Source organism: Ictalurus furcatus, chromosome 5 (genome assembly GCF_023375685.1).
Source record: "Ictalurus furcatus strain D&B chromosome 5, Billie_1.0, whole genome shotgun sequence".
Taxonomy (NCBI): domain Eukaryota; kingdom Metazoa; phylum Chordata; class Actinopteri; order Siluriformes; family Ictaluridae; genus Ictalurus; species Ictalurus furcatus.
Window position 1 is genome coordinate 13711535 of NC_071259.1, and position 15955 is coordinate 13727489.

The 15955-nt window shown below is 39.6% G+C and overlaps 1 protein-coding gene across 2 annotated transcripts; it reads right to left on the bottom strand.

Moving 5' to 3' along the window:
- Positions 1–1106: 1106 nt before the first annotated feature.
- acaa2 (acetyl-CoA acyltransferase 2) lies at positions 1107–15939 on the bottom strand. 2 transcript variants are annotated; one of them, XM_053624801.1, is made up of 10 exons: positions 15808–15939; positions 15207–15373; positions 14957–15085; positions 12664–12780; positions 11913–12060; positions 3720–3895; positions 2486–2615; positions 2325–2395; positions 2040–2194; positions 1107–1934 (listed from the first exon to the last, which is right to left on the bottom strand). In XM_053624801.1, the coding sequence occupies exons 1-10, from the start codon at positions 15821–15823 to the stop codon at positions 1850–1852; spliced, it is 1194 nt and encodes a 397-aa protein (XP_053480776.1). In that variant the 5' UTR covers positions 15824–15939; the 3' UTR covers positions 1107–1849. The 2 variants fall into 2 exon arrangements, with proteins under 2 accessions (XP_053480776.1, XP_053480777.1); XM_053624802.1 differs by lacking the exon at positions 15808–15939 and adding an exon at positions 15619–15791.
- Between the last annotated feature and the right edge of the window lie 16 nt (positions 15940–15955).

The window sequence follows — 15955 nt, forward strand, 5'->3', positions numbered from 1 at the left end:
AAAGATGATGCACAAGAAAGCCCGCAAACAGTCTGCTGAAGACAAGCAGACTAAGGACATGGATTACTGGAACCATGTCCTTGGTCTGATGAGACCAAGATAAACTTATTTGGTTCAGATGGTGTCAAGCATGTGTGGCGCAACCAGGTGAGGAGTACAAAGAAAAGTGTGTCTTGCCTACAGTCAAGCATGGTGGTGGGAGTGTCATGATCTGGGGCTGCATGAGTGCTGCCAGCACTGGGGAGCTACAGTTCATTGAGGGAACCATGAATGCCAACATGTACTGTGACATACTGAAGCAGAGCATGATCCCAGCATGTATTCCAGCATAATAACGACCCCAAACACACCTCCAAGACAACCACTGCCTTGCTAAAGAAGCTGAGGGCGAAGGTGATGGTCTGGCCAAACATGTCTCCAGACCTAAACCCTATTGAGCATCTGTGGGACATCCTCAAACGGAAGGTGGAGGAGCACAAGGTCTAGAACATCCACCAGCTCTGTGATGTCATCATGGCGGAGTGGAAGAGGACTCCAGTGGCAACCTGTGAAGCTCTGGTGAACTCCATGCCCAAGGGGGTTAAGGCAGTGATGGAAAATAATGGTGGCCACACAAAATATTGACACTTTGGGCCCAATGTGGACATTTTCACTTAGGGGTGTACTCATTTTTGTTGCCAGTAGTTTAGACATTAATGGCTGTGTGTTGAGTTATTTTGAAGGGACAGCAAATTTACACTGTTATACAAGCTGTACACTCACTACTTTACATTGTAGCAAAGTGACACTTCTTCAGTGTTGTCACATTAAAAGATACAATCAAATATTTACAAAAATGTGAGGGGTGTACTCACTTTTGTGAGATACTGTGTGTGTGTGTGTGTGTGTGTGTGTGTGTGTGTGTGTGTATATATATATTATATATATAAACTTATTTTATTTTGAACTTCATATAATTTCATCCTAAATTGAAAAATAAAGGTACATTCTGTTTTTCTATTCCAAAACCATGGAGGATGCACACTTTTGCAGTCAAGCATATATTGTATCAATTGAACATAACTTTGTCTCATAGGTTGAAAGAAGAAAATTAAACAAGCAGAATGTCCAGTGGCTACTCATTTTTTTTCTTTATTTGTGAATTGAGAAGGCTTTCTAAATACTTTGATATGACACTTATCATCATGAATCCAGAGGGCACAACAGGTTTCCAAACTCTCAATCCATGATGTACAGCATGTGCTTCACATTGGAGTGATTATGTTACAAATATGTCAGAATGAAGGGAGTGAGTTAAAAAGACATTCAACACATGACCTATTAATAGTTTAAAAAAAAGAAGAAAAAAAAAAAGAAAAACAGGCACTTTACTCCTCATTACTCCTTACATGACTATAAATTAGTCATCCAGTTACATTAAAAGGTACAGTGTTCTTTTAATGCTTCTGAAGTACTTTTAAGGTCTCTCAAGGACTATACACTGGAACAGCAAAATATATTGTAAAAGGTTTCTACAAAATAGCTACCAGAAAATACCATTTCATGTAGGAAGAGATGCTATACTGATTTATAGATTGATAACAGATTGATACAGATTTGTATCCTTACTGTTGAATTCTTAACAAAACCTTGAGAAACATGTCTGGACATATGTTTATTTAATTTAACATTTTTGGTAAAGAATACACCTTATTACAATATCATTAAGCAAATTGCATTATTTAATATGTCAAGTCTGCTAGAAATTCTATGTAACATGTGAATATTTGTAAATACATCAAAGACTTTTCAATCCCTGATTGCACATTTTGGATCCATTTTGCTTTTACATGCATGTTTCTCCTTTTGCTCATTGGGTATTTTCCAGAATTACAGCAATGCCCTGGCCACCACCAATACAGGCTGAGCCCACTGCATACTTACCACTTCGCCGCCTTAAAACAAAAAACAAAATATGACAGTTAACAAAAGCATTTCATTTAAACCTTATCTGCTCTTGCAGGAATACCATCTCGATTATACAGAAGTGTAGGGAGTACCTGAGCTCATGAACCAAATGTGCAGTGATTCTGACCCCAGAGGCTCCTAGTGGGTGGCCAATTGCAATGGCTCCCCCATTGACATTAGTCCTTTCTGGGTCCAGTCCTAAAGCTTTAACAACTGCTAAATACTGGGAAGCAAATGCTTCATTCACCTGATAACAGATAATCATAAAACACAGCAATACAATGTAATACATTTGCTTACTTACAGCATTTGTTCATGTTCTGGGGAGGCCATAATTACATGCGAGCCTTTACTGACATGCCTTGTGGTGCGCATACCTCTACTAAGTCCATGTCATTCAATGTGAGCCCTACTTTCTTTAGAGCCCCTGTTATAGCAGGTACTGGACCTGGTGCAAAGAGATGTGAAATGGTGTTTTAGAGTGGAAATTTTTTTTCAGATATCTGCAAGTGTGTGGACAGATTGATACATTACTCACCAATGCCCATGATTGTAGGGTCACAGCCTGAGATGTGATATGCTACAATTCTAGCCAATGGAGTGAGCTTGTGCTCCTTAAGAGCGTCCTCACTAGCTATCACCACAGCTGCAGCTCCATCTGACACACCCTGTGGGAGACACAGTTGGTACAGAAAACTGTTTAAAAAATTGGGAGAAGGTGGTCTTTAGAATTATTTCTATACAGTAGGTGTGCAGGAAGTCTCAAGATTGGCTATTATAAAGCATGATGCATCGTGAGTTCTGCTAAGTAACAGGAAATTTCAGCCCAAAACCTGGTTGCCTCTGGTTCAGACTTGGCTATACATATAGAAAACAATTTGTAAAACATTAAATCATTATTCATGAAATTAGAATTGTTATATCGGGAGGAGGATTTTTGCACTCTGCTCTGTGTTTTCTCTCTCTCTCTCTCGCAAATTGATTATACTCGGATACACACTGGAGCTACTGATTGGTTGTGGCCTGGATGGGAAGCTTTAAAAAGTACGCCGAAGCTGGATCATGAGGGAGACGCGAATTTACTTTGAGAACGGGGTTGTTTCTGTTGTAAAAACAGACATTACCTGGCTAAGCAGGATTGATGTGTTTGGTGTTATGTTGTGTGTGTGAAAGTTTGTTTTGATTGTATGATTAGTTATCCTCGTGTGTTATAATCATTGTGTGTGATAATCATTGTGTCCATGCTTAGTAACATCTGACCAGTGTTCGTCTACCAATGCTCATGTTTTTATTCCAAACTGTTTCTGTTATGTTATGCTGTTACTTATTTACCTTATTTCATTCCTGCTAAGTAAAGAAGCCATAGGAGTTGAGCGTCATTATTTTTATCTTTACCTTTTCTCCGGTTTATGTGGTTAGTGAGGGAGTTAGGTAAGACAATGTCATTTTTCCTTTGTTGGATCGTTAGTAAAAGTTAGTTGTGTTGGGACAAGTTAATATTTTTTTTGTTCTTCTTTTGTTTATTATTTTGGCCTGGCTCAACCCTGAAGTCTTTATGCACTTTTAATTGAGTAAAATATCTAAGGAACGACTATCTTGGTTTCAGTAAATTATTTATGTTACACCTCGACCCTAGACCAGGGTCGTAACAGAATGGACTAAATTAAATGCATTTTAAAGTCAGTATCTCACTCCTATATACTAATCATTAGATATATAAATAATGAAAATCAAAAATGGCTTTGCTATTAGCAAGGCACTTTGGTTCCTACTGAAGCATTGGCAGCAGTGACCGTGCCCCCTTTCTTGAACACAGGTGGCAGCTTCGTCATCTGCTCCAGTGTAGTTTGTGGTCGAGGATGTTCATCGTGGGTCATAAACACTTTCCCTTTCTTGGCCTTCACATCAACAGGTGCAATTTCAGCATTGTAGTATCCGGCCTCATAAGCTGCAGGAGAAAACAACTAGATTTAAGAATGATTCAAAATGACAGAAGCTAAAAGGTAGGTAATAGAAAAGCAATCACCATTAATATGGTAAATCATGGTAAAAACTTCATATGGTAAAAACTTTAATATTTAATTCACTGCTCTCCTAAAACCAACACTGGAAATTGGTGAAAGTTAAACTTGTGTATTAATTTTATTAGTATTTAAATATCTGACCACAATTTATAATGAATGATCTGACTCGAATATTAGTTAACTTAATTATCTGACTCTAATTTACTAGGTTAACTTAATGTAATTGATTCCAAACAATAACCTTTCAGTTATTGTTGGAATTGTAATATCTCTGCATTCAATTATACATTTAATCTATCCAGCTTTAAAATATGTTAAGCTTTTATTGGAATGTGACATTACTGCATCAGAGACTCATGTACATTTATTAAGCAATTATTCTGTTAACTCAGAGGTATGATCAACTTGCAAGCAAAGACCTTTACTATTTACTTGTAATAGGTTTAATTTACACTTGTAGTGCCATATACCATATATGTGCCAAGTGCCATTTACCATAACATTCATTAATCTCTGGATAATTCATGTAACATACTGCCTTTCAATAAACCATGGTCTGTCAGTATACTCGATTCTGATAAGCTGGAAGGTGTGCATTAAAAAAACCATAATACTCCACAGGTATACTACCGGTCAAAAGTTTGGAGACACTTGACCGAAATGTTTCTTATGATCTTAAAAACCTTTTGATCTGAATGTGTATGATTAAATGTTTGAAATTGGTGTTGTAGACAAAAAAATATTTGTGTCAACATTCATTTCTTTCATTAGAAAACTAACATTGTATTTACAAAAAAAAAATATATTTTTTAAATGGATGACTTGGAGCAAAATATTCCAAAAAGCAGCCAATAAGTGTCCAGCATAGGTGGGATCTCCTTTACTCCCCACTGTATTTTGATTATTTTGGAGTTCCATTTGTGTTATTCCAGAGTTTTGATGACTATTATTATTCTAAAATGTGGGGGGAAAAATAAAAATAAAGAATGAGTGTGTCTAAACTTTTGACCAGTAGTGTAGTTCCGGACAGTTGAATCATGGTTCTAAATTAATGTGCTACCTATAAACAACAGTAACCATAGTAACATACAGTTAAACTCACAGCTTCATTATTAGTAGACAAGTGGCACAGATGCAGGTAATTCCCCCCCTCTCTCTCGACTAACTATTTATTATAATTCATTCAAATAAATCTAATCTTATCGCACTATTTTATCTCGGTGTATGATTTAGAGAGGGCAGAATGCAACTAACAACTAACAAAAATAACCGTTAATTTTTTATCTTTTCAGTCAAATATTTTGTGCTGCAAATATCAAGGACAGCTTTAAATTGTTAAGCAAGTAACCATGCTATATCGTATATGATTAAACTCTTGAACTGGGGAGTATAAATTAATACAATCTTTCCCCATTTCATGTTTGCTTCACACACAGTGATATGATCACATGTATAATGGATTTATTAATGGTTTTAATGGAAAACTACAATCATGATAATGTGTTCATATAAAAATAATATATAAAATGTGATGCTTTAAAATGGCTGCAGCTCATTATAATGGCCAGTTTAACCCTGCAGGATCGCATACTTTACTTACTCCTTCTAACAGACTCCCAATAAACACATAGCATAGGCAATGTAAACCACAGCAAGTCAATAAAAATAAAATCTAATTCATCAGTCAATCAGTGATTGATAGAATTGTGTATATAAACAGTAATTAAATTGAAGTGCTTCGATACAAGACCTGCTCATACTGCTGAATACAGACAAGTTAAACACTTCACCATTGTTTCCAGTGAGAATTCATTGGTGTATAAATAATCATAAATAATCTCAGCACTCTTCAAAACATCATGTCCATGTTCCATCCATTTTCTATACTGCTTATCCTTACTGGGTCACAGGGAACCTGGAGCCTATCCCAGGGAGCATGGGGCAGTAGGCAGGGTACACCTTGGACGGGGTGCCAATCCATCGCAGGGCACAATCACATAAACATTCACACACCCATTCATACACTACGGCAACTTTGGAAATGCCAATCAGCCTACCATGCATGTCTTTGGATTGGGGGAGGAAACCGGAGTACCCGGAGGAAACCCCCGCAGCAGAAGGAGAACATGCAAACTCCGCGCACACACAGCCGTGGCAGGAATCGAACCCTCAACCCTGGAGGTGTGCAGCGAACGTGGTAACCACTAAGCCACCGTGTGCCCATGGCCATGTTATCTTATTTTTATTATTCCTAGAGTAAACAGAACTCACATTGGTTTTCAGCTTTTCTTCACGGTGTAAACGCAAACAGTGCTTCCTAGAGGACACGCGTACATTACCTGCAAGTATAAATACTTCACCCTTGTTGAGTGTCGGGGCATGACATCCTGACGTGTACACAGAGACGGGCACACAGAAGTAGGCTATAAATCAGCATTCTGTTCCTGTTGTGGAACTGTACACAACAGATATCCCCAATTAGCAAATAAGCTGTAGTGTGTTTGTTTGTTTGCTTGTGTGTGAATCACACATTACAGAATATAAATCCATATTCTGTAAATGTTATTTCCTAATGTTATTTTCATTGTTTGTGCTAGACACCAAAGACATTTGGGTTTGAGATCAAAAGATGGAAATTAAATGAGAGTTTAGGATTTCAGCATTTATTTCCTGATATTTACATCTAGATTTGTTAAACAACATAAAAGTTTTCGTATGAGACCACAAAATTTTTAGGCAAACAAAAGTATAGGAACAGATCAGTCTTGCAGTAATTATTTAAAGCAAATAACACTTAATATTTGATTGCATATCCCTTGCTTGCAATAACTGCGTCAAGCCTGTGAGTCACTGACTAATCACCAAAATTGTTGGTTTCTTCTTTTGTGATGCTTTTCCAGGTTTTTACCGCAGCCTCTTTCAGTTGTTTTTTGTTTCGGGCATAAACATATAAATACATAGACACTGCACTTTGAAGTTTTCCCCAAAGAGAAACAGTTGAGGAGGCAGTGGGAAGTAGCTGTAAGAAGGGAAGGTTTGTCTACAAGGGAGTCCTCCGTGAGCACTTTAAGCTGGAGGACTTTGACAGGACAGACTGTCAGGATTAGAGATGGAACTAAACCATCTGTCTTTGGTTTCCAAACCCATCTCCAAAAAGTAAGTTTATCGATAGGCTATAATGATTTAATAGCTTGTCATCAAATCGTGGCTCGTTGTTTATTATTATACTAATAATATTCTATTCACTACTCACTATATTATTTACTATTTTTATTTTATTACTGACTATATTATACTACTGTTTACACTACATATACTATTCGATATTCTCAATATATTATTATTATTATTATTATTATCATCAGATAAATGTTTTACCACTGTAACTGTAAATGTTTTACCGGATCCATAAAGGATTATCTTATAATTCTTAAATATATCTTTGTAATTGTCTGTGTGAAATATTTTTCCTTATTTTCCATGATTATGATTCAATCATTTAAAATCAGTTCAATGTGATTTTTGTGATTTTTTTTGTCAAGGTGTTTTGTCTTTTGTCTTTTATGTTTTTCTCTAATGTTTTCCTTAACTGGCCTTGGGTATGTTACTTGCACGTACAAAAGCCAACTGTATTATGTTTAGACTAAGATTGAGACTATGCAACGCTGTAGTGCCCAAGGTGTCTCTGCGCACACAATAAACAATCTCTTTGACTATACCCTGGCTCTTGGTCTCCTGATTCTCCCAACATCTTACTTCTTGTGAAGCTGAAGCATTTTAATCACCCAGAAAAGACTTACATCAGTTTCTGGCATTGTCATCTCTGTCTGATGACCGCCATACTGATCCGGACAAGAGACGTCTATGTATTTATATGTCTATGGTTTAGGGGGTTTCTCCCTTAAGGAGGTGAAATGCACACTCAATTCATTTCTCTGTAAATTGGCAGACAAAATGTTCCTGTAAACTACTGAATTCATTCTGCTGCTACCATCATGACTTACATCATCAATAAAGATTAGTGAGCCTGTTCGAGTAGCAGCCATGCCAAGCAAAGCCATGACACTACCTCCACACTTTGGCCCTTCCAACACTTTGGTGGAGATTAATCTTGGGTCCAAAACTTTTGTGGCTCATCTCTGTATTTCTTTGTAAATTCCTATCTGGCTTTCAGATTCTTATTGCTGATGAGTGGTTTGCATCTTGTGGTATGGCCTCTACATTTCTGCTCTCAAAGTCGTCTTCGAATTGTGGATTGTGGATGAAATGTGGAGGGGATGTCTTGGATGACATGCCTCTTTAACATTACGTGGAAGTCGGGGACAGTGCCCAAGGAGTGGCAGACCGGGGTGGTGGTTCCCCTGTTCAAAAAGGGGGACCAGAGAGTGTGCGCCAACTATAGGGGTATCACACTTCTCAGCCTCCCTGGTAAAGTCTACTCCAGCGTGCTGGAACGGAGGGTTCAGCCAATAGTCAAACCTCGGATTGAAGAGGAACATTGCGGATTCTGTCCTGGTCGTGGAACAACGGACCAGCTCTTTACTCTCGCAAGGATCATGGAGGGGGCCTGGGAGTATGCCCATCCGGTCTACATGTGTTTTGTGGATTTGGAGAAGGCATATGACCGGGTCCCCAGGGGTTTACTGTGGAAGGTGCTGAGGGAGTATAGGGTGAGGGGTTCCCTTCTTAGGGCTATCCAATCGCTGTACTCCCAAAGCGAGAGCTGTGTCCGGATGCTCGGCAAAAAGTCAGACTCGTTCCAGGTGGGGGTTGGTCTCCGCCAGGGCTGCGCTTTGTCACCAATCCTGTTTGTGATATTCAAGGACAGGATATCGAAGCGTAGTCATGGTGGGGAGGGGTTGCAGTTTGGTGACCTGATGATCTCATCGCTGCTTTTTGCAGATGATGTGGTCCTGATGGCATCATCGGTCCGTGATCTCCAGCACTCACTGGATCGGTTCGCAGCTGAGTGTGAAGCGGCTGGGATGAGGATTAGCACCTCTAAATCTGAGGCCATGGTTCTCAGCAGGAAACTGATGGAGTGCCTACTCCGGGTGGGGAATGAGTACTTAACCCAAGTGAAGGAGTTCAAGTACCTCGAGGTCTTGTTCACGAGTGAGGGGACATGCGAGCGGGAGATTGGCTGGAGAATTGGAGCAGCGGGAGCAGTATTGCAATCGCTTTACCGCACCGTTGTGACGAAAAGAGAGCGGAGCCGGAAGGCAAAGCTCTCGATCTACCGGGCAATCTCCGTTCCTACCCTCACCTATGGTCATGAAGGCTGGGTAGTGACCGAAAGAACTAGATCGCGGGTACAAGTGGCCGAAATGGGTTTTCTCCCTTAGAGATAGGGTGAGAAGCTCGGTTATCCGAGAGGAACTCAGAGTAGAGTCGCTGCTCCTTTGCGTCGAAAGGAGCCAGTTGAGGTGATTCGGGCACCTGGTAAGGATGCCCCCTGGGTGCCTCCCTAGGGAGGTGTTCCAGGCATGTCCAGCTGGGAGGAAACCTTGGGGAAGTCCCAGGACCAGGTGGAGAGATAATATCTCCACACTGGCCTGGGAACGCCTCGGGATCCCCCAGTCAGAGTTGGCTAATGTGGCTCGGGAAAGGGAAGTTTGGGGTCCCCTGCTGGAGCTGCTGCCCCCGCAACCCGATAACAGATAAGCGGTTGAGGATGGATGGATGGATTACAATAATGCCACATTTACTAACATTCAAAGAAACTCGTTGTGTCTCATGCTTAATAGTTCACGCTGTGAGGGAGTGCGGCAGCACCACATACACCTGCCGCTAGAACCCTTTACAATATTCTGCATTTCTGCATAAATTTGATCAGAAATGTGATCAGATCTTCATCTAAGTCCTAAAACTAGATCAGGGGTGGCTTGCGAGCGGCATGTGGCTCTTTGCCTGGTCATCTTTGGCTCTTCTATCAATCCATGTTTTCAGGGTTTACAATCATGAAATTTTAAATATTCAAAAATGTATTTAAACTAATTTTAAAATCAAGAAAATACATTTCAAACTATGCCGAATTCCCATTTGGAAATATTTCTTAATAACAACAAAAAACGTGCAGGTGCGAGCTACACGTAAATTGGTTCAATTGAAGAATCACACAAAAATTGTCGTCAATCAACGAATCTGAATCGAATGGGAATGGCTGAGTCAGGGAAGTGCACAGCTAAGCGCAAATATGAAGATGAACACAGAACTGCTTGTTATGCCTGACTTAACTGTCAAATTGTCACAGAAATAACTTCAACCAAAGTTTCCGGTAATTAACGATCAATCCTGCCCAACGGGTTTGAGGAATTTTGGCCCATTTCTCCTTGGAAAACTGCTTCAACTTAATGATGTTGGTGGGCTTTCTTGCATGAAGTGCTCTGTTTTAGGTCCTTCCATCACATTTCTATTATTATGCTCTAGAGCAGGGGTGACCAATCTTATCTGGAAAGGGCCGGTGTGGATGCAGGTTTTCATTCCAACCAAGCGGAAGCCACACCCGAGTCTGAAAGCAAAGATCAACTGATTAAACAGGTGGAATCAGGTGTGGCTTGGTTGGAATAAAAACCTGCACCCACACTGGCCCTTTGCAGATAAGATTGGACACCCCTGCTCTAGTTTGACATGACCATGGCAAAATGTTAAATTTCTTCTGCTTTAACCATTTCTTTGTCAACTTACTTATGTGCTTAGGGTCATCATTTTGCTGCATGACCCACTTATGGTTAAGCTTCAGTTCACTGACAGATACTGACACAGTCCCAGAATTCATAGGTCCAAGTCGCCCTGGAACTGATGGAGCACAGCAACCCTAAACCATGATGTTGCCACCTCCCTGCTTCACGGTTGGGATGAGGTTCTTATGTTGGAATGCACTGTTAGGTTTTCTACAAACATAAAGCTTTTCATTTAAACCAAAAAAGTTCCATTTTGGATTCATCTGTCCACAGAACATTCTTTCAATAGGCTTCTAGCTTATCCACATGGTCTTAAGCAAACTTCAGTTGGTAAGCAGTGTTTTTTTTTTTAGAGAGTAGTGGCTTCCTCCTTGCTATATCCTGCCAAGCACACCATTCTTGTTCAGTGTTTGCCTGATGAACACTGACGTTACTCAATGCAAGAGTAGCCTGTAGGTCCTTAGATGTTCAATGGTGTTCTCTGTGACTTCCCATAATATTATTCACTGCGCCCTTGGAGTGATTTTTTGCTGGATGACCACTCCTTGGGAGAGTAATAGTGGTTCTGAGTTTTCTTCATTTGTATATCATCTGCCTAACAGTGGATTGGTGGAGGCCAAACTCTTTAGAAATGGTTGTGAAAACTTTTTCCAACCATAACTTTTTCTGAAATCCTCAGGAATCTCCTTTGATCAAGGCTTAGCACACTTCCATAAACGTGTGCTGAAGACCAGACATTGACAGTGAAGACCGAAGTTTATGTTCTCGAAACATGGGAGGGCCTGCTAAACTCATGCTTGATTGCCATCCCCTTGATTGAAACACCTGACTTCAAGTACCCCTTTCAATTTACTCGTACTCATATTGGTTCATGTACTTTTTCCGACAAGAATATTTAATGTTGGATAATTTTGCTCAATAAACAAATGTACAAATTATAATGTTTTCATGTAATTTGTTTAATTTGGTTCTCTTTATCTAGTTTTAGGACTTAGATGAAGAGCTGATCACATTTCAGGTCAACTCTATGCTGAAAATTGTATGGGGTTCACAAACTTTCTAACAGCACTAAGTTTTAACGCTGTATATTGCTGATCATGACCACTTTCAGTCCACATTCCCCAAGAAACTACTCTCACTGTCAACATTATATGACGGGAAACAAACACACACTTGATCAGGAAATTAATAATCCTAGGTGAGAATTAGTTAGGATTCCATGCTGCCTTGTGGAAAATTGCTATTAGTGCTTACTGACCAGCTTTCCACTGCTGCTGTGTCTGGTGGGCATACCGGTCACAATCCTCTCGTGTAATTTGGTATTTTTCTGCCAGATTTTCTGCTGTGATGCCCATAGGGGTCTTTATGTGAAGGTCTGTGAGTCCTGCCCACAGTGTGTCCTCAAGCTAAAACAAGCAAAGAAACAACAGATATAATTAATTCTGAAAATGTTTCACTTTCTTTATTTTTTGGATTTTTCCTCATTTTGGTCTTGCCAATTCCTATCCGGGAATTGTGGAGCAAGTGTTTCCTCAGAGACATGTGCAGCTAACCTCCACATCTTTTTGAACTGCTGTGTCACAGGGCAGGACAACACATTTGGAGGAAACAGCTATCTGCCCTGTTCTGCATACATGAGCTCATAGATGCCCATTTGCTTGTATTTTCTCATTTGTAAGTCGCTTTGGATAAAAGCGTCTGCTAAATGAATAAATGTAAATAATTGGGTAGTCTTGCTCTGATCGACAGGGGAAAGAAAGAGTAATGCCATCTCCCAAGAGCATGGCCAGGTTTGCTCTCTTGACTCTCAGTCACAGATGGTTGTGGCATCATCAGGATTCAAAACTGTGACTATGAATAGGGTGAACGCTTTTCTGTTGCGCCACTCAGGAGAAGAGCTTTATTCTATTATGACATTTGCTTTTATTTTCCATCCAAAATGCTGAGATTTAATTATTTATATGTCCTTTTTCTTTCAAATAAATCCAATCTGTTGTCAGTAAACACACCTTCAAATCAGTGCCAAACTTGGTGCCAAAACGGATGTTGCGCACAGCATAAGGGGCTTGGCTCATGCTCTCTGACCCTCCACAAAGTACGATCTCTGACTCTTTAAGGCAGATCTCCTACAAAACATACAAAACATTTAGTGAAATTCTCCACATACAACTTTCACCAATCATATTTCACTTCAGTTCTGCAATTCAACAGAATGGCAAAAAAATCAGATCTTGACCATGCACATATAATTGAATCCAACTTTTTCCCGAGAAACCAATGAGCACTGCCATGATGGATTCTAACTTCTACTATACTGTTATCCTGTTCTGGTCTCTATAGGAACCCTTATTAAAACTGGCTAAAGAGATTGCCTGAATTAATTAAACAGAAACTTTTTGGAGTGTTAGTGAGAATAAAAATTAGCTAAATAATTTCCTGGAAAATACTTGTTTTGAGCACCAGCAAACCTGAAAAGGGTGTCCGGCATCGTATGCCTGGCATTCTATGCTAAATACTGACGAGAGGAAACGAGCATGGCTTGCAGAGTTGAAGTTAAAATTCCCCCTAAAGAAGGTGTGTGTGCTCTTATCATTTTGTGATAAAAAAAAAATCTAAATTCTCTCCAAAATTCACCCTGATCCGGAGCTGTATCTAGGAAATTAACTTCCAACTGTTACCAAGCGGCGAAAGCTAGTTACCCAAGCTGTGTGTTTAACCTGGCTAACTTTCTGACTGTCGCTGTGTTTCCTGTACAAAACCTGGCCTATTTCATTGCTGTGCAGGTAATTACTGGTGCATCTCAAAAAATTTGAATATAGTGGAAAAGTTATTTTTTCCCCATAACTTAATTTTTAAAAAGTGGAACTTTCATATATTCTAGATTCATTACACATAAAGTGAAATATTTCAAGTATTTTTTGTCTTAATCGTGATGATTACAGCTTACAGCTAATGGAAATCAAAAATCCAGTATCTCAAAATATTAGAATAAAGAATTTATAATACAGAAATGTCGACCTTCTGAAAAGTATGTTAATTTATGCACTCAATACTTAGTCGGGGCTCCTTTTGTACGAATTACTGCATCACTGCGGCGTGGCATGGAGGCAATCAGCCTGTGGCACCGCTGAGGTGTTATCGAAGCCCAGGTTGCTTTGAAAGCGGCCTTCAGCTCATAAGTATTGTTGGGTCTGGTGTCTCTCATAGAATCTCTATGGGGTTCAGGTCAGGCGAGTTGGCTGGCCAAATCAAGCACATGGTCAGCAAACCAGTTATTAGTAGTTTTGGCACTGTGGGCAGGTGCCAAGTACTGCAGGAAAAGGAAATCAGCATCTCCATAAAGCTTGTCAGCATATGGAACCATGAAGTGCTCTAAAATCTCCTGGTAGATGCTGCATTGACTCTCGACTTGAGAAAACACAGTGGACCAACATCTGCAGAAGACTGTGGAAACTTCACACTGGACTTCAAGCAACTTGGATTTTGTGTCTCTCCACTCTTCCTCCAGTGTCTGGGACCTTGATTTCCAAATGAAATGCAAAATTTACTTTCATCTGAAAAGAGGACTTTGGACCAGTGAGCAACGGTCCAGTTCTTTTTCTCCTTAACCCAAGTAAGACGCTTCTGACACTGCCTCTGGTTCAGGAGTGGCTTGACACTAGGAATCCGACGCTGCAACATTTCTGTACTATAAATTCTTTATTCTAATATTTGGAGATACTGGATTTTTGATTTCCATGAGCTGTAAGCCGTAATGAACAACATTAAAACAAAAAAGGCTTGAAATATTTCACTTTATGTGTAATGAATCTAGAATATATGAAAGATCCACTTTTTGAATTAAATTATGGGAAAAAAATAACTTTTCCACAATATTCTAATTTTTTTTTAGATGCACCTGCATATGCTTCTGTAAATTTGGAGTTCTTCACCATAAATGCATTCAGAGAAAAAGAAGTAGTTAATTATATCAATGTAGCTAACCTCGGGCCATAGCGTCATGTCATCTATCCAGTCATTAAACTTTGACAGGTGAGGTACTGTCAAAAGATGGTCATTGCGACACTGTAAAGTGTCGGCACTATGGAGCCATATGCACTTATTAACCATTCTCACAAGTTTAACCTCACATTATCAGCTAGGAACACATGGTAATTTTACTATGAACACCGGAGACCGGAAACGAAAATAGGCTTCCAGTATAAGCCAGGCGAGACTTCCATATTCAGGAAAAAGGTGGATATATTTCAATTAGTTGAAATGTGCATGTGATGGTTTGATCACTGTTGGTGTAACTCTTACCTGAGCTCCGCTTATGATGGACTGGAACCCTGATCCACAAAGTCGGTTCACAGTCAGAGCAGGAACTGGTATTGGCACGCTACACCGGAGGCCCACATGACGTGCAATATAGGGAGCATCTGCAGAGCTCTGTAGGAAAAGGAGATACACATATACACAGGTATACTAACACCATACAGTCATAAATAAGTATGTTGGTGAAGTTTGTGAGGTATCTGCTGTTCAGTCTGAACATATAAGATTAACTCACCTGCATGACATTACCCACGATGACACTGTTAACTAGATCTGGAGCTACATTACCAGCAACAAGGGCAGCTTTAGCAGCATGCTCAGCCAAGTCTGTGGCACTGTGGTCTTTAAGAACACCACCATATGTCCCAAAAGGAGTCCTCTTAGCTGAAACAATAAAGACACCTACACCAAAGAAATCAGGAGTAATTTGTCATCAGCAGAACTAAATCACAACTGTGAAAAAACCCTTCATGGCCCAGTTACTCAACTCTTACTAAGTCAGCCAGTGTGTAGTGTGTAGTGTATAGAAACTTTGCAAAAACAAGTTTGCATTTTGTTACTGATGATGGATAGAAATAAATGATAGAAATTAAACGAATTAATACTATTACAAAGAGAATCAGTTGCCAGCTTTTCGGATCAGTCACCTTTGCTCTACTTTCCATTCTTCAATATAGGCTACATATTCCGGCCAAATAAAGCAATACAAAGAAAAAGAGACTGAAGGTGCAGTCTGATCTATAACGTAACGCTATCAGTAGCATAAACAGTCACAACTGCTAGCTGATAGCACAATGTGGAAAAAAAACCAAACAAACAAACAAACGCTATTTTACCTCTTAAGAGCGACATTACTGTACTTTTCTATAAAAATCGACGAAGGTCAATATGTTCTGTTCGCAACAGAGCGGCTGAGAGCAAGTCGTTATCAAATGTGACCTTTTACCTACATTCAATGTTTCTATTCAAGACTCAATATTCGCT

What these genes read in the sequence shown, in the direction of transcription:
- acaa2 (XM_053624801.1), bottom strand. An exon ending in TCGTGGGTAATGTCATGCAG is followed by an intron (nt 15,086 to 15,206) that starts GTGAGTTAATCT and finishes CTTTTCCTACAG; the next exon opens with AGCTCTGCAGATGCTCCCTA. An exon ending in CCATCATAAGCGGAGCTCAG is followed by an intron (nt 12,781 to 14,956) that starts GTAAGAGTTACA and finishes TATGTTTTGTAG; the next exon opens with GAGATCTGCCTTAAAGAGTC.